Here is a 24818-nt window from a genome sequence, read left to right as displayed (position 1 = left end):
TGTAACATCTCAAAAACATGAATAATCAACACTCCTGGACACATAATACACAATTTGATGGAAAAAAATCTGACTTTCTATAGTTTGGTATTATTTAAAATTTCACAGCTTAGTCCCGCTGTCCACATATGAGGACATCAATTATTAGGAAATCTATTTGGTCTATATATATATATATATATATATATATATATATATATATATATATATATATATATATCTGTATATAATTATAATTATTATTATTATTGTTGTTGTTATTATTTTTTGCATGTTTCTTAGGGGCCACTAGTTACAAATCAAAAAGGGGAATAGAAAATGCACACAGCATTACGCAGGGGTCTCAGGAGTTTAAGACACCAAAAACGATGAATCAACTCAAACTTGCCATTATGGATATTGTTTCAAAATGCAAAAGAAGCACCTAACACCACCAGTAGACTCAAGAAGAGGCTTAAAGACTATTTATATTAGTAACTACAAATGTTTTTCAGTATTTTTAATTTAAAGAGAAAATGTTATGTAAAATCAGGAAAAATTGATTTACATAATAAGAAACTTAACTTTAGAAACCCTGCTCGTAAGAGTTTATTACAAACACAGAAATAGAAAACATCCACTGCTGTTCTGTGTTTACATTTTACATTTATTCATTTGGCAGACGCTTTTATCCAAAGCAACTTACAAAGTAGAACATACAGTTGTTTATTAGAACAAATGCATGCTTAAATATTTCAGGATTCATGTCACTTTCCAATCAAGAGTTGTGGTTTATCTCTAGAACTTTCATGGTTGAACCAAACATGATAGTTGACATAATAACCATTGTTGTACATGTAAAGCTTCTGATCGGTGGGGTTGTAGTCCAAGTAGACATAGGAATCCTGGAACTTCTCAAAGGGAATACTAACATAGCTTTCCTCTTTGGTACGAGTGTTGTAAGTGTAAAATATCTCCTCAGTTTTAGAGTCTACAGACCTTGTGGCATATAGAACCCCACATACCATGAATGTATTTCCTACAGATGGTTTGAAAATACTGGTCTGCCAAACCTCCTCTAATGCAAACGACTCCTCATCTATCTTCCCCAAGACTAGTTTACCATTTGACTCCTCTGTGGCGTAAGTTACCCACATCCCAGTCTCATCGGCTGCAAAGTCCAGGTTCTGATTGGGCGAATAGTGGTACGAGAATCGGGTCGTAGCCTCTGGAACCACCTTGTACTCGGCTGTTTTGCTGGTCATGTTATATTTTGCCATGCTAAAAGGACTTCTGAACTGATAGTACAGGGTATTTGCCCGCACTATGTAATTGTTTCCAGTGCCTCGCCAATCATATTTATTTACAAGGTATAACTCGTGTGTACTAAAGCCCTGTCTCATGATCAGTTTATAATAGTCAGCATAGAGTGTGATTCTGCTGACCAGAGTGTCAGTAAAGCCCGAGTACCAGTTCATATTCTCAGAGCCAGGCAAGGGCTTGGAGTCTTTACCCCATCCTCCATACTTATAACCTGCATTCAGGTCTGCGTTTAGCTGGCTGATGAATGGCTGACTGATTTTTCTTATTCCACCATGATTACAGATTCCTTGAAAAGAAAAACAAGTAAATTAGTTAATAAATATAGATTCTAAAGTTGCACATTCAGTGTCATCATACTTGAAAAACTTACCAATGTTTGGATTGAAGATTTCATTGTGGCGTCTCTCACATTCCTCCAGTTTCTGCTGTAGAATGATGTACTCTCGACGTGTCACAAGAACAAGGTTCTTGTCATAGGTGACCTCCAGTCGAGTCACCACTTCAATCATAACACTGACCTGTTTTCATCAAAATCAACAAAGCCACACAGTTAAGTCACACAGATACAGCCTGATCTCAAGAACATTACATCACAGTGGCAACATTTTTGCAAAACGAAATTACATGTTTCATTACACATTTTGCTGAAGTTTCCTAGTTAAATGTCCAGCGGGGGGCGCCAAAAGTGAGTGAATAATGTTTTAATCAGAAAAGGTTTTTAAGGGAATTATTAGATGGATGTATAAAATGAACCCCCCACCTAAAACTTAAACATAAACCTAACCAATAATGTCCTAAATGCAAATGAGAGGTGAATAAGACAGACATCCCTACCCTAAACCAACACTTAAACCTAGCCAATAGTGTGGAAAAAGCAAATTTGACATGAAAAGCACATTTTCTGACATCATTTCGTGTCGCTTCTGTGAAACTTTCATCTCACATGTCAGCTTGCGTGCTTGGCTGGCCTCAAACCGCGGTCTTCTGAGTCTGAAGTCCACTACTTTATAAAGTGAACTACCACAGGAGCTAATCCCATTGGAATTGTAATACAAGTGTTAAACTGTATCATTTTTCAAATGATGTGTTATAGTAAAAGCATTTCAATATCAAAACATAGCACTGTGTGAGTAACAGAGCGACTAATAAGTGTTCATAAAGTCCTAATCAGCTGTTGTACTCCTGATTTGTGTGAAAGTGAATAAAATGCACAGTTGTTGTAGCGCCTTTAGTGTTAATTTCACCAGGAAACTGCGGCGAAACATGGAACACAGCACCTAAAACTCAGTTTGCAAAAATGTAGTCATAGTAACATTAATTCTATGAGACTAGGTTGGTTTAATCATTGCAGATTTTCAAGTGTGCAATTGTAAGATAAACTTGACATTAAAAATGTAGGGTATGTCAAGACAAAAATTTTAATGTTGGCTTGACAAAATGTTACCTGGAAGTATTTGCAACAGTTTAAAGTTTGGTTTGAGCTTTAAATGTTATATTAGGGCTGCACAATTATGACAAAAATCCTAATTGTCAATTATTTCACTTGATATTATGATTGCGATTCATTTCAATTTATACAATTTAGATTTAAATGTTGATCAACTGCATGCTGTATTCTTAATGTCGGGTACACATCCAAAATATGCAAGAACTGTGTTTCTGAATGACTTAATTGTTGTTTTACACATCAGTATATCAAGACTAGTTGTCTAAATGGTCAACTTCACATTGGCCCTCATAGAAGCTTAAAAAAAAGCTGTTATTCAAATTTTGAATAAATTATACAAAGAAGCAAGCAATGAACTTGTCTGAGATTGGTAACAATGCTCAGTCGCTGCAAAAACATTTGTTAAATAGAAAATTAAATGAGTTAAATTAAATGAAAATTAAATCAGTCCATGAGTAGACCTACATGGACTGCTATAACTGACCATTTTCACGATTCGTTCATTGTGCAGCTGTAATTCTAATCTAATCTTGATTATTTATTCGATTAATGTGCAGCCCTAGGTGAAGACAACTTTGAAGTCTGAAGGAATATAGTCCTTGTTCAGAAGTACCTTGAAAGCTCTAGCAAGAGTTACAGTTGAAAAATTTTAACTCGAATTAGGGATTTCAAAAACAATAGTTCTACATTAACAGTATGTTGGCTTTGTCGACCAACTTAATTAAAAAAGGTGATTAATCAGAGCGTTACCTGTTGGCGTATGGATACCAGCACAGCAGAGGTGGTTTGTATAGATAGCTGCAGCTCTACAATCAGAGCCTCCACCTGCTTGATCTTGATCTTCACCTCCTCCATGTGGAACTCATTGTAGGAGTCAGGGTCACCCTCCATCAACTCGATCAACACCGTCAGATTCATGATCTTTGCTATATAGACCTGTAGTTTACTCTCATACATCTCCACCTGTAATACACACACAAAAAAATTCTACATACTTTACTTCAGACACTCAAATCTCATGGGGGTTCTTGCGGTTCCTCCAGACCTTGCTAATCTCCATCTCCAGTTTGTGGTTGATCTCCACCGCTGTGTTCTCCAGCGAGATGAGCTCTCCGATTGGAAAAGTGCTGTTGGACAGAAATGCCTCACAAATGCATTCTCCACTGGAATCAGTGGCATTGCTCTCTGTCCAGGGACTCAGTGCCTACAAATACACAAGAAATTCATCAGCTTCTGTCTTCTTCTACATCAGCCTGATGAATGATTTCTTGTCTGTTTCTGTCAGTCAGGTGAATGATTTTTGTGTGAACTACTCTTTTAAGACCTGCTTGGTTTTCTGTATTTCTGTAGTTTTTAAATGTGCTATAGAAATAAACTTGTTTTGTACTCACTCCCCCAACAGCAGCAGATCTTAATATGATGAAATAAAGCAGTGTGGCAATCATTGTGCATCAGTCAGATGTGTTGCAGTAACTGAGCTCTCTGGCTTTTAAAGACCATCATATCTGACACATCATCAGCATCTGGACTTTTCACAGCTTCAACTGATGATCTGAAAACATGCTCATATCCTTTACTCAACGCTGCTCAGGCAGTTAATTGTGTGGATTTAGGGCAGCACTCACATCATGAGTATGTAAATACAACAAAGTTGTGTTTTCACCTGATATTTCATCATAAGTTCAGGACAAGACGTGGCCATATGGTGCAAATTAGATAAAATGGCACTAAAAGGAATGATGTTGAGAAAGACGTTTGCATGTTGCAAGTTTGGTCATCTGTACTGTCATTAGTAGAACATTAACTAAAAGCAAAATAGCCATAAAACCAATGTTTTTGTGGAACTATATTTCAGTTCTCAAGTATGCTTATAAAATTGAATTCTGTCTTTAGATTTACAGTCACTTTGGATAAAAGCATCTGCTAAATGACAATGTAAATTTAGTCCAATGACATTTAGTCATTTTGCAGATGCTTTTATCCAAAGCGACTTATAAATGAAGTTTCTAGATGTTTCTTCAACTATTGGCACTTTTGGCCAAGTGGACTTTTTGTGGGCTTTTTAAATTTAATTTTTGATACTTTACAGTTTAGTTTATTACATTTGTCTACTAACAATGTCCACTTGTGGATATACACTGGTGGCCAAAAGTTTGGAAAGAAATTGGTACTTTTTTAATTGATACATAAATTCTTATGGAAAGAAATTGGTACTTTTATTCACCAAAGTGGCATTCAACTGATCACAATGTATAGTTAGGACATACACTTTTTTTTTTTTTTTTTACTTTATTTATGAGTTTCAGGACAATATTTCAAAGAAGAAAAACAAAGGAAAACCAGGGATAAAATCAACTTAATAATAAAAATAGATAAAATAAAATAAAATTAAAAAAAAGAAGTAAATAACTAAATAAAAGTGTGGCTTAGCAAAACAATGAAAGTGCACAGTCTGCATGATAAAAGAAAATTTAACTGAAAATGAGATTCAGTCTAGGTCAGACAATAAAACATGTTCCATGACATATTGCTTAAAAGGGTCCCAAGCTTTATTAAACTGGTTAGACGAGCCTCTTATAGAGTGTTTAATTTTTTCTAACTTTAAGAAAAAGAGGACATCTCGAATCCACTGTGTTGGAGTTGGAGGCCTCTGATCCTTCCACCTCAGCAATATTAATCGTTTGGTTAAGAGCATGATAAAAGCTATACAATCAGATTGTATCTTTGTAAGATGATATGATTCAGAAGTGATTCCAAAAATAGATATCAGCGGGCAAGGGGAGATTAATCTACCTAAGAAACCAGAGATGGTCTCAAAAATAGTGGCCCAGAAGCTCCTAAGCTTCATACAGGACCAAAACATATATGCATGAGAGGCTGGGGTAAGGCTACGGCAATCACAAGCAGCATTTATATGCTGAAAGTGCTTGGATAGTTTCAACTTCATCCAGTGTACACAGTGCACAATTTTGCACTGCAGAAGCCCATGTCTTGCACAGACTGAGGACTTGTGTATTCTGTATAAGACTGATTCCCAGTCCTCATCCGAAATAACCATATCTAAGTCGTATTCCCACAAAATTTTTATATGAGAAAGGGATGTATAGAGTGGGGCCAAAATTTTACAGTAGAGTGTCGATATAATGCCTTTCCATCTTGGAGGGTCTTCCAATAAATGATCAAATGGAGAGCAGGGAGGTGGAGCAGGAAACTGAGGAAACATTTTACGCACAAAATCACGAATTTGGAGGTAACGGAAAAAATTATTCTTAGAGATATTAAACTCACACATCTGCTGAAATGAACAGAAAGCCCCTTCATAGTATAAGTAATTAATTTCCCTAATGCCATTAGCATTCCAAGATGTAAAAGACTTATGAATTATTGAAGGATTAAAGACATGATTAGAATGAATAGGGGATTTAGGGGACATAGTTTGCCATCCAAAATGATGTCTCACCTGTTTCCAGATTTTAAGTGTAGATCTTACAAGTAGGTTTTTAGTAAATGTGTCGCAGGGAAAGGAAAAAGGAGTGCAAACTAAAGCTGCTAGGGAGGAAGGCAAGCAGGAGGCAGACTCAATGGCTACCCATGACAGGGCATCAGCCCCGGGATCTTCGTAGAGCCAGTGCAGTATAGGGCGAATATTTGAAGACCAATAATAACATTGAAAATTTGGCAAAGACATTCCGCCCAGTGGCTTAGGACATTGTAGAAGACTTTTACTCATTCTAGCAGATTTACCATTCCATATAAATTAGGTGAGAGCACTATCCAGCCTACGAAAAAATTAGTTGGGAATAAACACTGGGATGCACTGAAAGAGATAGGTAAACTTAGGCAGCACATTCATTTTGATAGAATTTATTCGACTGATAATGGGAGTGAGGTCCAACACTTTAAATCCTGTTCAACTCGCTCCAATAAATGGGGGAAGTTTTCAGTAAAAAGTTTAGGAAACATATTAGTCACTCGTATACCAAGGTATGTAAATGAGTGGGAAACCTTAAATGGGAAAGCAGAGAAAGAGAACTCCCAGGCAGCATTGTTGATAGGAAACATTTCACTTTTCTGTAAATTAAATTTATAGCCGGAGAGCCTTCCGAACATACCAAAAATTTTGAGGACATGGTGCAAGGATTTAGATGGGTCAGAAATACATAAAAGCAACAGAGAAACTTTATGCTCTCATCCTCCTCTGATTATGCCAGCTATTCTTGAGTTTTGGCGTAAGGCAATGGCCAAAGGCTCTATTGCAACTGCAAACAAAAGAGGCGAGAGGGGACAACACTGTCTTGTACCTCGATTAACCTGGAAATATGCAGAAGAAATATTGTTGGTTACGAACAGAGGCAAGTGGGGCTTTGTATAATAACTTGACCCAAGATATAAAACTCGCTCCAAAACCAAACATCTGAAGAGTGTGGAATAAGTAATCCCACTCCACCCTGTCAAAAGCCTTTTCTGCATCGAGCGAGATCAAAACCTCAGGCACCGATGAAGACATGAGATGGTAGAGGATGTTAAATAAATGTCTGACATTGAAGAATTAGAATCTGTTTTTAATAAAGCCAGTTTGGTCAGTGGAAATTATACCAGGGAGAACTTTTTCTAATCATGAAGTAAGAATTCTGGCAAAAAATTTTACATCAACGTTTAAAAGAGAAATTGGGCGATATGAGCTACACATTTGGGGATCTTTGTCCTTTTTCAGAATTAAGGAAATTGAAGCTTCTCGCAGAGTTTGGGGAAGGCAGGCTAGATCAAATGAATCATTGTACATATTTAGTAAAAGAGGAGCTAATTGTCTAGAAAATTTCTTTAAAAATTCAACCGGAAAGCCATCTGGGCCAGGGCTCTTACCACCTTGCATGGCTGAAATAGCATCGTGAACCTCATGTAATGAAATAGGGCTGTCTAGGAATTGTACAGCATAAGTACTGATGCAGGGTAATGAAAGATCTTTGAAAAAATTGTGAAAGTCCTCATAATCAGAGGTTTGTTCAGAAGAATATAGTAACAGATAAAATTCCAAAAATGAATTATTGATTTCATAATAATCTGACAATAAAGTATTGTGTACTTTAATAGCTGGGATGATATGGCAAGCAGAGGATTGTCTAAGTTGATGGACTAAGAGCCTGTTTGCCTTCTCTCCATACTCATAAAAAGCATGCCTTGATTTAATCAGAATCTCCTCAGTGGCAACAGTAGCGAGAGTGTCAAAATTAGTTTTTAGAAGACATTCTTTAAGTATGCTGGGTGAAGGATTATTTACATATTAATTTTCTAACTGAGAGATACGATCTGTCAGATCTGCCATAGATCTCCTCTGTTTGTACTTTTCAAATGATATATAAGATATAATTTGTCCTCTAATATAGGCTTTGAATGTTTCCCAGAGGGTGCTGTGTGTTATATCTGGGGTAGCATTCACGCTGATCAAAAAGTCTATTTGAGAAGAAATAATCTGGACAAAGTCTTCAATAGTTAGCAGGCGAACATTCAGCCTCCAGAGTGGGCGTTGCGTGCACCTACACTCAAACCTCAGGCCTAAAGTAAGAGGAGAATGATCTGAAATAACAACTGCATTATAAGTACAATGTTGAACCAAAGGTAAGAGCTTGTTGTTGATTAAAAAGTAATCAGTGCGGGAAAAAGACTGATGAACATGGGAAAAGGAGGAATAACCATGCGTAAATGGGTTCAAAAATCGCCAAACATCTGTAACAGCATAATCATTTAGAAAATAATTTATTATTTTTGCTGACTTCGAGAGGGTTGTTCCTCTTTGAGAAGCTCTGTTAAGTTGCAGATTTAGGCAAAGATTGAAATCTCCCCCGATAATCAAATAACTAGAATGTAAATTTGGTTAGACAGAGAGGAACTTAATAAAAAATTTATAGTCATCAAAATTAGGTGCATAGATATTAGCCAATACTACAGGGGTATTAAACAGCAGCCCAGATACTATGATGTATCTACCATTATGGTCAGCCAGCACATCTGAGGGATTAAAATAAATTTCTTTATGAAAAAGGATAGCAACTCCCCTTGCTCTACTAGAAAATAATGAGTGAAAAGATTGTGAGACCCATCTTCTGCGTAATTGAGTGTGATCAGAGACATTGAGATGTGTTTCCTGCAAAAAGACAACTTTAGCGTGTAAGCTATCCAGATGAGTTTTCACTTTGTTAAGCTTAGAAGGACGACCAAGACCTTTCACATTCCAGCTTACAAAATTAATTACCCTGCTTATAGATATAAAGTTGAGAATAAAATACTGAAGATATGTACAGAGATATTAAAAATTAACAAAGAAAATGGATTGTGCAATATACAATATATAGCCACAACATGAGGAAAAGGAGAGAGTGAGAGAGAGAGAGAAAAAAAGAAAATTCTGAAAAACAACAAACCTGTAACCCCCACCCACTTCAACACCTCCCTGAACCAGGTGTATGCAAGAACCCATAAGGCAAGAAAACACAGACGATGAACTTCGTGTCAGGATATGCCAGCAAAATCTAAACTAAGTGCAACATCAGGTGAACAGACATAAATTAGGTACACAGACCACAGCATAGGTGTCTATCCAGTTGACACTTAAAAAAAAAAAAATGCCATGAGTGGCAGAATGGTTCAAATCAAATCAGTTTCAAATCAAACTATAGGTAGACTACAGTCTAACGCATGGTGCAAAATTAAAAAACAGTGTTTTTTAGAGAATTTATATAAAAAATATCACACTGGTCATGACAAAGTGTGATCATTCCAGATCATCACAGAGATAAGGTACCTTGCAAAATTGCATTGTAGACAATGTCCTCAAAAGACGGCAGATAGCCTTCAATGCCAGAATCCAGAACATATAAAGAGTTCCCAGCTACTCCGGTGACTACTTTGCTCGAGTTGATTGTCTGAGTGTTTTTTACATATTCCATCGCTTTCTGAGGATCTGTGAAAAGCTGCTCTGTGTTACTTGGCAGAGTGATCCGAAATCTGGCAGGACGACAAAATAATCTGTTATTTCGAATAATCTGGATAATCTGTTCACGAATGTGGTAGAAATGGATCCTAATAATGAAGGGCCTAGGTGGTTGACCGGGTTTGGGCTTTGGCTGGAGTGACCTATGAGCTCGATCGAGCAACGGCTTCTCTACCAAGTTCAACAGGTCGCGGAGAAAGTTGGAAAAAAATTCCGTCGGACGGTTGCCCTCTTCTCCCTCGCCGATTCCGATCAACCTGATGTTATTTCTCCTTGATCTGCTTTCGAGATCCTCGTACTTTAAAGACAGAGCACTAACCTCGGCCTGAAGTTTGGCCATGGTAGTTTCAAGGCACGTGAGAGTGTCACTCGCGGCCGTTGAAGAGTCCTCAACGGCTCTCAGCCACTCCTCCTGTGAACTAAGCGATTGCTGTATTGCTGTATTGTGGCAACAGCCGAAGTCAACTCTTCTTTAACACCATTGATGTCTGATTGTAGACCACTAATTGCACTTTCAATCTTAACACAAATGTCATTTTTCATGGATTCAAGCGACTGTTTGAACATTTCAGCTGTGAGTGATTCCCCCTCATGAGTACCTCTCGAGTCAGCCGAACTATCCGTGTTAGCCCGCGTCTCTTTGCCGCCTCGTTTGCTGCCTGGAGCTGCCATAATACACACAATATCCACTAACTTTGTGCCAGTGTGTGTTCATAAATCATACCACAGTGAAAAAATAAATGAAATAAGCTTCTAGGTCTGATTTTTATTTAGTTGAAATTTCACCTGCGAGAAGCTCACTAAAAATGCGTCCACATCGCGTTCGCCAACAGCGCCCCCCCCATAGTCAGGACATTAATAACGTGAAAAATTACTATTACAATTTTTTTTTTTTAAATTCAGAACTTTTTAAACTACTTCAACTTGTTCTCATTAAAAAATCCTCCACGTGCAGCAATGACAGCTTTGCAGATCCTTGTTATTCTAGCTGTCAGTTTGTCCAGATACTCAGGTGACATTTCACCCCACACTTCCTGTAGCACTTGCCATAGATGTGACTGTCTTGTCGGCACTTCTCACACACCTTACAGTCTAGCTGATCCCACAAAAGCTCAATGGGGTTAAGATCCATAACACTCTTTTCCAATTATCTGTTGTCCAATGTCTGTGTTTCTTTGCCCACTCTAACCTTTTCTTTTTGTTTTTCTGTTTCAAAAGTGGCTTTTTCTTTGCAATTCCTCCCATAAGGCCTGCACCCCTGAGTCTTCTCTTTACTTTTGTACATGAAACTGGTGTTGAGCGGGTAGAATTCAATGAAGCTGTCAGCTGAGGATATGTGAGGTTTCTATTTCTCACACTAGAGACTCTGATGTACTTATCCTCTTGTTTAGTTGTACATCTGGTCTTCCACATCTCTTTCTGTCCTTGTTAGAGTCAGTTGTCCTTTGTCTTTGAAGACTGTAGTGTACACCTTAGTATGAAATCTTCAGTTTTTTGGCAATTTCAAGCATTGTATAGCCTTCATTCCTCAAAACAATGATTGACTGACGAGTTTCTAGAGAAAGCTGTTTCTTTTTTGTCATTTTTGACCTAATATTGACCTTAAGACATGCCAGTCTATTGCATAATGTGACAACTCAAAAACAAACACAAAGACAATGTTAAGCTTCATTTAACGAACCAAATAGCTTTCAACTGTGTTTGATATAATGGAAAGTGATTTTCTAGTACCAAATGATCAATTTATCATGATTACTCAAGGATAAGGTGTTGGAGTGATGGCTGCTGTCTAGATTTGATCAAAAATGACTTTTTTCAAATAGTGATGGTGCTGTTTTTTACATCATTAATGTCATGACTATACTTTGTGATCAGCTGAATGCCACTTTGGTGACTTAAAGTACCAATTTCCTTCCGAAACAGCAAAATCTGTACATTATTCCAAACTTTTGGCCGCCAATGTATACACTGATGAGTCAAAACATTATGACCACCTGCCTAATAAGGTGAAGGTGTCCTGTGGTATCTGGCATCAAGACATTAGCAGCAGATCCTTTTACAGATTACATGATGTAAAATAAAACAGGACTCATCGGACCAGGCGATCTTCTTCCACTGCTCCAAGGTCCAGTTCCAATGCTTGCGTGCCCACTGTAGGTGGTTCGACTGCGGACAGGGGTCATCATAGGCAGTCTGACCGGTCTGCGGCTACACAGACATATACACAGCAGGGTGCGATGCACTGTGTGTTGTGACACATTCCTCCTGTAAGCATCATTAAACTTTTCTGTGACTTGTGCCACAGCAGACCTTCTGTCAGTTCAGATCAGAAGGGATAGCCTTTGTTGCCCTCGTGCATCGATGAGCCCTGGGCACCCAACACCCTGTCGCCGGTTTGTGGTTTGTCCCTCCCCGGACCACTGTCAGTAGGTACTCACCACTGCTGACCGGGAGCACCCCACAAGTCTTGCCGTTTCAGAGATGCTCTGACCCAGTCGTCTGGCCATAACAATTTGGCCCTTGACAAAGTCGTTCAGGTCTTTACTCCTGCCCATTTCACCTGCATTCAACACGTTGAATATGAGAACTGATTGTTCATTTTATATCTAATCTACCCAGACATTGACATGTGGCCTTGTTTTAAAAAATAAATTTAAAAAATAGCAAAAATAAATTAAGTCCTAGTAAAAAGTTTCTAAGTCAGTTTTAATGTGACCTTCATACAACAAAAAGAAAGGTAGTTAAAATCTGAATTGTAATCTAAAATAAAAATCAACCCTTGGGACATAAAAGGAAACACCTCATTAAGGATTGTATTGTTTATCGTTATATTCCGTTCAAAACACAATGGGCCTTTTTTCATAAAAAAGGGAGAATAAATATGTGTGTAAATTGTTACTAAACCCATTTTCTAAAATTAATTTTTGAAAGATATTCACACAAATTTGTTCTGCTCGTGTTTCATGAATGAGGCCCTTTGTGTGCACAGCTTGAAACTTTGTACGTTAAGTGGTATTTTGATTGTGTCCTTTTGCTGTTACATCCTTTCTTTTCTTTGTCTTTTTTTCTTCACCTGCTCTCTCACTTTACCAGTTGGTTCAATGTTTAATGTGGGTCTAGATCTGGTTAAGTTAGCAGTGGGACTGAGTTTACTGCTGGTCACACTGGGGTTGGAGTTGGAGTGCATTCCCTGCGCTGATGCTGATTTAGGCCTACTGGGCTGTTTAGTGGCGCTCTCAAAGAGGTTCGGCTGTGAGTACGAGCGCATGCTTGATTACCTCGGGTGTTTGTATGACATTGTGCCCGCTATCATGGGGAAGTGGACGTGCTCGCTGCTCATGTTCTGGACAGAGTAGCGGCTGCTCGTGGACATGACGATATGGTGCCAGGAGCTAAGCGGGGTGGCAGGGAAGTGCTGTGGTCTGCTCGAGTCCTCTTAGGCCCCACTGGGTGATATGATCATTGAGCTGCATGGGGTCATGGCCTCTACGGCACTCTCAAAGGTTTTCAGGATCCTGTCGCTTTTCTGCTTCTCCTTCTTCTGACGGGATTCCACTTTCCGCAGCTGACGCCGGTGGTCTCGTGTCTGCCAGACCTCTGTAGGGTGACACAATCATTTAGAGGCTTCAGACCGTGAAAATCTTATTGTCTGCAAAACGGCTACAAGTGTATAAACAAATAAAATCTCTGACGGAAGTGGCAGAACGTAGACCTTTAGCTGTGTTCAAAACTTAGTGAGAATTTTAAAAGTGAAGTGTGTAATTTTTTGGATATTTAAATGCTTTCTCGTATCTCTGTTTAATGCTCAGGGTCAAATATAAGTTAGCCATTAGTAGGACTTCCTGACGAGTGTAAATACTGATGCTTTCAAAATATTGATCTGTCCGTTAAGCATCCCAACCAGCCAGACACAGCCACAATGAATCCAACAATGATGTGAGTTTGGGGCGGGACTATCTTTTTACCGACCAATGGCAGACAAACAGTGTTTTCAGTTTTAAAAGTAGTCATTATTTTTGCAGTTTAGGGCAGACTGATCTCAATATGTTAACCAAGTTCTTCTGTCTGTGCCTCCCAAACTTCAAATCTCTACCCCCAGTGGCCGAAGCTGGAAGTGTTGCTGAATGTACTGTATGGGCACGTGTGTGATTTATTTCCAGGTGGATGGATCTCCTTAACGTTGGGTCTAAGCTTTCTATGCGTGAGTTTACTAACATTACGATTTTTTTCTACGAGCATTTGCCAAAAATTTACTTAACATGAACATGGCAACGTGCTTTAAGTGCTACTTAAAAGTCGCTGTCCATTTATCAAGTCCTGCAATGTCACCTTAGAGAATTGCCCATCATTTTAACTTCATCAAAGCCTCGCAGGCAAGGTAAAAACTTGTAATACACCTAACTATTATATTCTTAAATGTTTAACCACAGGATCAGCATTATAAAATATACACTGTATTGGCATATATATATTTTAAATATTTTGTGCAAAATGAATTGTCACATTTACACATTCACTGCTTTGTTCACCAGATGTGCATTTGCAATCAAACCAATGGCCTATTTAAGACACATACCTAAGAGTGGAACACGGTTCAGAATGAATCGAAAACACCAGTAAAATGGCAAGGAAAACCAAAATATAGTTTCCAACAGAGGGAAATTAATGTTATTTTAGAGGAGGTGGACCAAAATAAGACCTAATTTTTAGCAGGTTTAAAGGCTGCCATGAAAATAAACTAATATGGGAGGATACTGGCACAAAACTAAAAGCCATGAGGGGGTGAGAAGTTCGGGAAGGAGGTCCAGAAGAAGTGACAGGACTTTGCAAGCCTCACAAAGAGAAAGAAGTGTTAAAAAAACAGGTGGCAGGACCCTTTTCTCATGCCGGAAGTAGAAAGGGCATTGTCAACACTTGGTGCCACAGATAGCTTTTGTGGAGGTATTGACCTTCATGGAGGACTGGGATCTCAAAATTAACCTCAGTTTGGGCCTTCATGCTCACAACAATGTTAGCAGGTATCTACCATCTCCCAGTCCTCCAAACAGCCCACCCATCCACCAGCCTCCCTCTTCAGTTGTTCAGTCTGCAGCCACAACACCTCAGCAGTTTGAGAATGTCTGTGGTTGTAGTCAGGATCTGTTGTAGTGCAGCTGGAGAAAGAGAAACTACTGAAGAGGTCCTAAAAGACATCAAACAAACTCTTATAGATGCCTATGATAGAGATAACAGATTCCACCAGCTGCTCATTGACCTCAAGAAGGCCAAGCTGGCTTTGGAAGAAAGGAGACTTCCATTTAAGGAGATGAAGTTCGCAAGGCCCTTAGATGTCTTAGACAATTTTGTTGCTGTTGCTTATATGCTGCGTTTTTGTTTTTGGTACATACATTTCACAAACCATTACTTAGAGGAGGTGATTATCTTTCAAACGAGTCCACACACAAGGTAATCTGATGCATAGATCATTAGATAATCCACATGAAGCACAATGTTACATATGACCACCAGGAGATGGCGCCAAATACATGACACAGACTCAATGATGACTCAAATGACACAGAATGAAACTCATTCTGTGAAATCTCATTACTAAAATCATGTCTGCATGCTGTACAAACCTTTAGTCATTGTTGTGTTTGCATGTGTAATTAGTTCTTATGTACAATCATTATGTTTTATTTGTTTGGAGAGGCTTTTGGACACTATGATAAATTATTTTTGTAATGCTATAACTTTTGATTGCTTTGTCGTATCAACTCAAAAATGTTCTCAGTTACAGTTGGGTGCCACCTTATTTACACCCAGAGATATACAATGTCAAATCAGAAAATTAGAAAAAAGTAAAGTTTTGGCAAAATATTTTGTTGTTGATTTTTCAGCATTTTCTTAGGCTGAGAATCTCAGACTGTATCATAATCTATATAATAAAAAAAAAAGTGAAAAGTTTTCTTTACAATTATACCAAACACTTGACCTTCCTTGTTTTTTTTTCTTGTCGACTTATACGCCTTTAATTCAGGTTATGCCACTGAAACAGGAAATCTTTTAAAACAGAGCTTAAAGGGTTAATAAATGGTGTCAGGAATATATTATGTGCAATGCACAGTGCTGTTTCGACATGATGAAGACAACCATCTCGTATGAACTGACAGTAAACATTACAGACATCCACTGTGACAATAACTTTACGGACATTCTGTATGTCCGGAAAATAGGTCTTAAAAAGGTTGCTGCCTATGAATCGCAGTAGGCGGCAAGACAGCTCACTAGGTTTTGAAGCAGAGCTTATGATTTATGACATATCATCCTCAAGTGTGTAGAGTATCATAATCATCAAATTGGTGAGAAATGTCCAGGTGCACAGGTCCATAAGTATACTTACTTTGTTATCAACTCTGTTACATAGTATTTCATATTTGAATAACTTCATAAAGCAGTAAAAGAGAGCCCACCTGTAGTCCACAATGCCTGTTCTGTCTCTGTCCAGTCTCTGAATCAGCTGCTCTATCTTGAATCTCTCCAACGGGATGCTGGATTGATGTATGGTGCGATCAAAAAATAATAATACATGTATTGTATAGCAATAGTTAACCTTAAAATAAAAATTCTTTCATTATTGACTGAATCGTATTTCAATTTAAAACATTATGTGGTGACTCAGACTTAAACACTGCATAACATCTCCTTTTGTGTTCCACAGAATAAAAAGAAAGACATATTGGTTTGGAACCACATGAGGTTGAGTAAATAATGACAAAATTTATCATGATCTTAAAATGAATTTTGTATCAAATATAAATTGTACCAACATATGAATAAAAATGTTTACTGTTCTAAAATGTGCAAAATAATGTGTCTAAACTTGGACTTGACTGCTCAGATACAGAGAAATAGATATATTTAAATGCATTAAATAACTGATATAGCCATTTTTACACTTTGGTGTAAACTGTCTTTAGTTTTATGAAGGTCTAAAGTAAATATTTAACTGTTGCATGAGAGAATTCATATTCTATAGTGTAAAAAAGATCGTTATTTCTTTATCACATAAATGAATTCATAAAGTTATTATTCTTTCTTACACATACTCTGTAAACATGATTTCATACAGGAAAAATAATATGAAGTGTTGAAAACATGCATGCTAAAGATTTTAGAGTTTTTTTACATTTTAAATTTGTATAATGGAAGTTTACTTAATCCATTTGAGTTGGGACTACATGAATACTTTTTGTGTTGTTAATGTAGTATTGATGAAACTGGGCAGGAGATTTCCATTTCCCAGCATGCTCTGTAAAATGAAGAGTTATTTTATGTGTAAGATGAATATAAAGGGGGATACTTGTTAGTGTTTAATGTTTAGTGATGTTGAGATTTAGTTGAGTTTCTGTTATGTTGGAGTTTTGAGTGGAGCTTGAGCTAACGATGAGGACAGGTCGATGTCCAACATTAAATTAATTACTCGCTTCGTTGAGTAAATGCTCTGCTAACTATTGTTAATAAACTACACTGTGTAGTGCTTCCAACCAGCATGTATTTAGCATGCTAACATTCACTTTCACTAGTTAGTACATAAAGAAATAAAAGAGATTTATTTAAGTTACATTGACATGTAATTTTGTTGGGTATACCCAATTCAGCTAAGTTCTTTCTACACAAAGTGATTGTGTTGAGATTACATAGTATTTTTAAGTTACATCAACTCAATTAAAACACGTGGAACCACTGTCCACAAATGAATCAAGTTTAGCCAAAAAGCAATTTTTACTACTTGCATTACTCTTTTTATTTATTTTCCACTATTAATTTTCATCTGTTTTAATTGCTCCTTGTTCATATGATTGATTGTATTTTGTGGAATCCCATAAACCATAAAAACTGGTAGCCTTCAGTCATTACTGTAAGGAGTTATTTCTACCTGATCTAACCCTTAAAAATGTTGTTGGTCTTACCTGATGTATTCATGTTGATTTAGTAAAATGTTCTCTGTGTGTTTCATTCGTCAAAAATGTAATTTTACAGTATCTCCATCTTGAAATAAATAATGAAGTGAATTTCTTGTTTGTTGACCCCTAATTTACATATAAATTCTGATAATTTAATCCTGGAGTTTGTACTCGTCTTGGCTCTGTGGTGTGGGAGATACGGGTCGACACAGGTTGCTTTGTGCCATCCACTCCACGGGGGACATCTCTGGTCATGTCATCAACACCCCCCGCCCATTTCTTTTGAAATGTTTGATCGGACTTGTGCACATCCACATTTTCACTATGGACTATACATTTTACTACTGGAATGTTGTGTTTTGTTTTGATGTATTTATGTTTGTTGCATGTCAAGCGCTTTGAGCTCATGAAAAGCGCTATATAAATGAAACATATTATTATTATTATTTATCTGTGATTATTGACGATATAATTATATTAAATATTAATATACCTAAATTATTATTGGAGAGCTGAAAATATTCAAAGTAATGCACTTTATTTCACGCCCAGCAAGGGGGGCCTTGCCCACCCAATCATGAGCCTGGCCCGCGCCAAATGACAGCCAATCCCAAAAATCCTGTCATGTTTAATTTACAGTACATTAGCTCCAGATGTTTTTAAGAGTAGGCTTTTCAGACAATACCCTCATTTACCTTCGCCCCAACCTATTTGAAATTCCTGAAGGAACCAATAGAGAATTAGCCGTCATGACAGAACACGTCACGTCTCTCGTGTGCTTCATGTGATTAGCACTGTTTGAGTTGCTGCCTAGGTAGAGCGTCCAACTCAGTCACTTGTGAGGTGAGAATGCTGCCTTAGAAGGTAACCTCCTATGTAGATGGTAGAAAGGAAGTCTGCTCACTATGTTTTGGAACAGAGCCGTGCTGTTAGTGAGGTAGAAAAACCATAGAAACAGAGTTTGGATGCAGGAGATAGAAGTGTGGCCTACAAACTGTGCAGTATGTGTCACTTGTGGTTGTCTGACAATCATATTAAGTATAGGCCTATATGAATCTTTTGTTGTAATCACTTTCCTCTGTTGTGTAATAGTGTATTTGTGTGGTTGTACCTTCACTCCAGCACAGAACGCTACAGCTCCTTTCATCCGTAAATGATTCCAACTCAGATCAAGAACTTCTAAACCCTCACTGTTTGCTGCAGGAATACAAATGTCATTATTTTGACATTTAATTCTCTCACATCACAGAATTCAAGCAATAACACATCACAGAGATTCTTAAGAATGTCTTATTTACTGCTCATTTGACCCAGATGTTCTCCACCTCTCTCACAGAACTGATTGTGACTCAAATCCAACTCCTTCACTCTGTAGTTACTCTGAAAACATATTCATGCCATGACAAAACAAGAGTTAGAAGGTACAGAACGGCTAGAATTTTACTGCAAACCATTTGGCATCATCTTCAATGAACTGATTCCCTGTTAACATAAACATTGTGTGGTCAATAGAATCAGTCAATAGAAATTCATAATAATGTCCAAAATAATGAAAAGTAAAAACCTCTCAAAAACTAGTTTAAAATACGAGTTCTTGGACATGTCCGAGGTAGGTTTGACCATCAAGTACCAATTAATAAAACATTTTTCTTACACCATGATTACATGTCTATCATACCTTAAACAAACATATTTTTCAAGGGAAACAAATAGTTTTACCATTCAATGTCAAGTTTTCTTTGGGGTTTTTCCATTAAAGAAATAATAATGAACATTTTTAATTACCCTTTTCCTGTATTATTTCCTGACTTTAACCCTAATTTTTCATGCATTTTTTTAATAACTTCATAGATCCAGACCTAATAAATATATGTCATGTCATTGTTCACATAGAAATACAAGAAAATGTTTTCCAGCGACACATTCCGCACCGAAAGAATGAAGATTACTATTGGACTGATCCTGCATGAGGCAACACGTCCCTTTTCAATGTTTTGCTTCCCTCTAGTGGACACTGTCAAAACATTGATTACTGATTAATCATTGTTTCAAAATGTAAAAACACTTAAACATGACAAAATAAACTCTGACACAACAGGTACATGTGAACAACTGACATGCTTACAAGAATCTGAATGGTGAAACTGGCCCTCAGCATCTGCATGAGATCTGGCCCTTCAGCCAACAAACAGTAATGTGCCAGTCCAGTGTTGTACTGTGCATGTCTGTCTAAAGAGAAGTCATCATCAGTGCTTCTTGAACATACATTTGACTCGGTGCATACGAAAACATCTCTTACCACCAGGGCATTTGCCAGGGCTTTTCCTCCCAAAAGACCGAGTGTGTGATGGTTGAGGTTCATGGTTTCACAGATCAGATATCTGATGAAATATCTGACTGGAACGACATCACACAGTTTACAGGCCTGCAGGTGTAATTCAGCAGTGGACACGTCCCTCTTCATGTGCTTCACCTCTGATAGAAAAACACAAGTGCTTTAAATACTTCAGAAGTTAAGAATTGGTTCCCTTTTAATTCATGAGTGTGAATTTGAATTGAACTGGCCTCGAATCACATGGTGTTCAATCGAAATTGGAATTATGACAGAAAGAGGAATTTACTGAATTGCAATTGAAAGAAATTCTACATAATCAAACAACAGAGAAGTTTTATTAGTCCAACACAAGTTATGCGACAAAACTAAAATAATGGCATTATTAATTTGGACTAATTATGCCTGATTCCATGATATGTAAATACATTAATTGATTAGACATATTTCAATAAACAAAGTCCAATACTGTCAAAACAATGAACACAGACATCAAAACAGATTTTAATTAAACAGCACAACAAAATGTCCACAAAATAAATATTTTAATCTATTGATATCCAAGCAAGTCAATTAGAGCATTCTGGGAAATAAAGCGTTGTTCATCTATGGTCTATAAAATGTAATTTAATAAATATTATGGTATATATATATATATATATATAATGTTTCTATGGGTAGAGCAGGCTGAACTCAGCTGTGTAAAGACACCTTTATACAGGGGTCATGTGTGTTTCTTTAAATTTGGGCACTTTCATGTCCCAGGGGTTGATTTATATTAAAACTAACAGATTTGAACTTTTTTCTTTTTGTTAAATGAAGATCTCTATAAAACAAAGAAACTTTTTACTAAGACTTCATCATTTATTTTTGATACTTTTCAAATGTCTTTTATGTTAGATTTGACTGTTTTAGTCTTCAGACCCAGACTTTCAATATTAAACTATGAAAATACATTATAAAAATACTAATTATTACATGTTTAAAACTGTTAATCTAAACAAAGACTGAAATGAACACAAAACATTTCAATATTTATTGTGAGAAAATGATTTCTGTCAATTTTATTAAAAATTACAACTTTCCCACTGCGCCCCTTCATTACCATACAGAGTCACATAGGAAAAAAATGAATGTGGAAATAAAAACGTGGAAATAAAAACAATTCTAAATACATAAATAAGGAAACAAAAGTATTTATACTCATTTATGTCACATTTGAATTTTTTTTATTTTATTATTTATTTCATTTATATCAAAATATATTCATTTATTTATTTCTTCTTTTTTTATTTTATATTTGGCAGACTTCGTCCTCCATACCACTGTTGTGGTGACAAACACTTTTGCCTCTAATAAAGTTTTTTCAGAAGTTAGTGTACTTGATAATCAAGTGGACAAAAGTGTCAGTGAAGAGCACGCTGGAGATGAAATATGAGACAAAACAGAGAAATATCACTTGTGAGCAGAAGATTTGTATTGGGTGTAATTTTCAATCAAACTGTAATTATATAACAAGTGTGAAAATAGTCTCACTTCAGTCCTGAATGTGTTCAGTCTGATTTAAAGTAGATCTTGAATATCCAGTCTTATCCTGAGCTTGCAGATCTGTGTCAAATTCCTCATGCAGAGTGACATCATGTGGAGTTTCCTGCTCGGCCAGAGAGACACTGTAAACACATCATCAAAGCTCATCTTCTACATACAGTATAACATCTTTGGTGTTGTTATGGATGTCCATCAGTTCTCTAGTGTTGTCTGATATGAAGCTGCAGGTCTTAGCAACAGGTGTACATGTGATACCTGCACTACTGCTGGAATCTGTCTGTGCTGTGCAAGTCATTAAAAACGAATATTACACACACTCATGTAGATGCTCAAACTCCTGCAGGCTGTTTTCAAAGCTGAGGGGGAAACAAACAGAACTTTTTAATAACCACACACAGAAAAACTGCAGCAAACACACATGCTAAATAAAAACAAGCAAATTAATAAATACAATCTTGCCATTTTTATTACGTTTTTTAGGATTTGTAAAGATTATATTTTAATAATATTGATCTAATATCATTTTTAAAAACAGTGTTTATTAACTCATAACTTTGCTAACAACAATCATAATCAGTCAATAAACACACATAAAAATGTGTGAATAAAATACATACAAATTAACATTACAAATTAATTAAATGAGCAAATTAAAGAATAATACATGTAGATATTATGTAAAAACAATAAAATAAAACAACAAATCTTGACTGCAGTCTCCTGTACCATCATGATTTCAAGCTCGATTACACTTTCTAGCGCCATCTCTCTGCACAAGCACTAGGAGGTGTAATCGAGCTTGAAATCATGATCGTTCTGAGAGACTGCAGTGCTGATGTCATGAGCAGTGTTGGGAGTAACGGGATACATGTAACGGGATTAAAATACTAAATATAAGTAACTGTATTCCACTACAGTTACAGTGTAAATCATTGGTAATTACAATACAGTTACATTCAAAAAGTATTTTGATTACTGAAGAGATTACTTTGCATTTTATTGTCATTTGTTTCATTTAATATTTAGTCCTTTCAGATGGAAAACATTTATACATATAAATGGTGCGATCTAAAATGCATTTGAACAGAGGTGAAACACTTTCTTATGATGTGTTACATTCATACGAGCAGACAGAGAAGTAAGTTTGAAGTAAGTTTGGAGCAGAAGAAATAGAAATAAAGCTTGTGTAAATTGTCAGCTTTACGCTAAGCTTAAATGCTATTTCTAGCCATTTTACATGCACGTTATCAGGCACGATCATATTTTTTTATCAAGAAAATTCACGTTGGATCATAATTTCTTTTTTTTCTAGTAAGATCTTTGATATTAGGGCAAAAATCATATTCTTGATGATAATTTTTGTAGTTTTCCTGTAAAAATATCTTAAAATCCTTAAAACAAGATTAATTAGATTTATCTTGTTTTAGAAACAACACTGCATAAGATATTTAGGTTTTTCAGAGAATTAATTTCTAACATGTGTATTTTGTCTTACTGTACTGGCAGAGTTTATATAGTCAAAACAAGTGAAAAAATCTACCAGTGCTGAAGAAGTAATCCAAAGTATTTAGAATACGTTACTGACCTTGAGTAATCTAATGAAATACATTACAAATTACATTTTACAGCATGTATTCTGTAATCTGTAATGGAATACATTTCAAAAGTAACCCTCCCTACCCTGTGTGTAATGCATTATTAAGTAATTAATTACTGTAATTAAATTACTTTTTCATTGAAAAAAGTAAAGTGATTACTCTTAATTTTTCGGTAATTTAATTACAGTTACTTCTGATGTAATTGTGTTAAATTCTGTATAGACTATAGAACAATTCTATATAAAACAATAGTAAATTTAAAATAGAAATTTAACGTCTAATGTTAAGATTTATGTTTTCTAATTTAACGCCGCCCCTTTAAATTCTTTGGCCAGTTCATGAATAATTTATTTGATTTTATTTGATTTATTTGTAAGAATTAAAAGAACAGTTTCATGTCTATCCTTCATGTATTTTTCATCTGGTGGAGGTTGATCAGGGTTTTAGAAAGTAATTAGTAATGCAATTACTTTTCAGACAGAGTAATTAGTACAGTAATCTAATTACACTGTATAAGATGTAATTAGTAGTTAGTAATTTTAATTACTTTTTAAGAGTAACTTATCCAACATTGACCATGATTTAGCCTATAGTGAAATTGTTTTAGATTTTGGTCTGTTCTCACCAATTGGATCGCTTCAGAAGACATGGATGAAACCACTGAAGTTGTATGGATTATGTAACAGGGGGTTAAAATGGGAAAAGAAATCATAAAGACAAAACACAAACGCACACAGGGCAGCTGCGTGTGGCTCTCTCTCTCCCAAACTGCCACATCTGGCTGCACTTATCCCTCTCCTCGGCTGATTAGCCCATTTGGGGGCCGGGCATGTGTAGTCACGTCACGTCCCGGCCCTGCCCTCCTCCTCATCACAGATTACTTTTATGTTTCCTTTATGTGCTTTTTGGAGCTTCAAAGTTCTGGTCACCAGTGGCGCCTGCAGCTGTACGGCCGTACGTACTGTGTATTCCATGAGCGCTCCGACTGACCTGAGAAACACTTACTCTCAGAATATTTCACCAATCATGAAATGTGTCCTGTATTTCCTTTGGCTGTTTAAAAGAACTAGTGATGACCAATTTGTGAATGAATAATTCTTTTGAGTCGGTACTTTTCAGTGAATTGGCCAAACGGGCTTGTAAAACGGTATAAATCGATTCATGATTCAGTACAATTCGTTTAGAGTACTTTCTCAATTAATCATTTGGAGCAGTTTCTCACACAGTAAAACAGTATCAGGATATTTACAAACACGGAGAACAAACAGCGCTGGATACAGTGGAAATTTACCTACAATTAACTGAAACAAAAGGCTGTCTTTTTGAGCAGGGGTGTGGCCAGAAGGGTGGCAGCAGCCACCCTAAAAATGAGCTTTGCCACCCCCCTTGCCACACCAAGTCAGACCCTGCTCGTGTCCTGGAGACGGTGTGCAGCGGCTTAACCTATCTGTGTCGTGCATGGTCCATAACAATATCCCCCCCACCCACCCCACGCAATCTATTCGCGCTGTTTTTTCTATCGTTTTCCTTGTAAACATTCGCTAGATGTATGTCTATTGACAACTGCGTCACAATTCTCTGTTTTTAGCATCTCTCACAGGAGCGCTGCATTTTTAGAAGCGTGTCAAGTTTAAAAGAACTTCTTCAACTGATAAAA

The 24818-nt window shown here is 36.7% G+C and overlaps 2 protein-coding genes across 2 annotated transcripts; both read right to left on the bottom strand.

Annotated features, from left to right (window-relative positions):
* Positions 1-746: 746 nt before the first annotated feature.
* olfm4.1 (olfactomedin 4, tandem duplicate 1) lies at positions 747-4194 on the bottom strand. The gene is made up of 5 exons (XM_051722067.1): positions 4141-4194; positions 3795-3953; positions 3500-3712; positions 1673-1820; positions 747-1588 (listed from the first exon to the last, which is right to left on the bottom strand). Exons 1-5 carry the CDS (start codon positions 4192-4194, stop codon positions 747-749), a joined length of 1416 nt encoding a protein of 471 aa, XP_051578027.1.
* Positions 4195-12774: 8580 nt separating this feature from the next.
* Positions 12775-24621, bottom strand: LOC127454693 (uncharacterized). Its single transcript, XM_051722066.1, is given in 11 exon segments — positions 12775-13323; positions 14977-15006; positions 16186-16329; positions 18795-18880; positions 18982-19061; positions 19114-19210; positions 19597-19645; positions 19809-19888; positions 19891-19912; positions 19983-20158; positions 24567-24621. Coding segments are annotated over 11 exon segments (1368 nt in total).
* Positions 24622-24818: the final 197 nt, after the last annotated feature.

This window comes from Myxocyprinus asiaticus, chromosome 17, assembly GCF_019703515.2.
Source record: "Myxocyprinus asiaticus isolate MX2 ecotype Aquarium Trade chromosome 17, UBuf_Myxa_2, whole genome shotgun sequence".
Taxonomy (NCBI): Eukaryota; Metazoa; Chordata; class Actinopteri; order Cypriniformes; family Catostomidae; genus Myxocyprinus; species Myxocyprinus asiaticus.
Note: the sequence above shows the minus strand (reverse complement) of the source record. Positions and strands in the feature narration are given on the sequence as shown.

Excerpts from the sequence above, each read along its gene's own strand:
- olfm4.1 (XM_051722067.1), bottom strand. The coding sequence starts at position 4,194 with ATGATTGCCACACTGCTTTATTTCATCATATTAAGATCTGCTGCTGTT. Across the intron at positions 3,954-4,140 it reads GATCTGCTGCTGTTGGGGGA|GCACTGAGTCCCTGGACAGA; the intron begins GTGAGTACAAAA and ends GTGTATTTGTAG. Across the intron at positions 1,589-1,672 it reads AATCTTCAATCCAAACATTG|GAATCTGTAATCATGGTGGA; the intron begins GTAAGTTTTTCA and ends TTTCTTTTCAAG.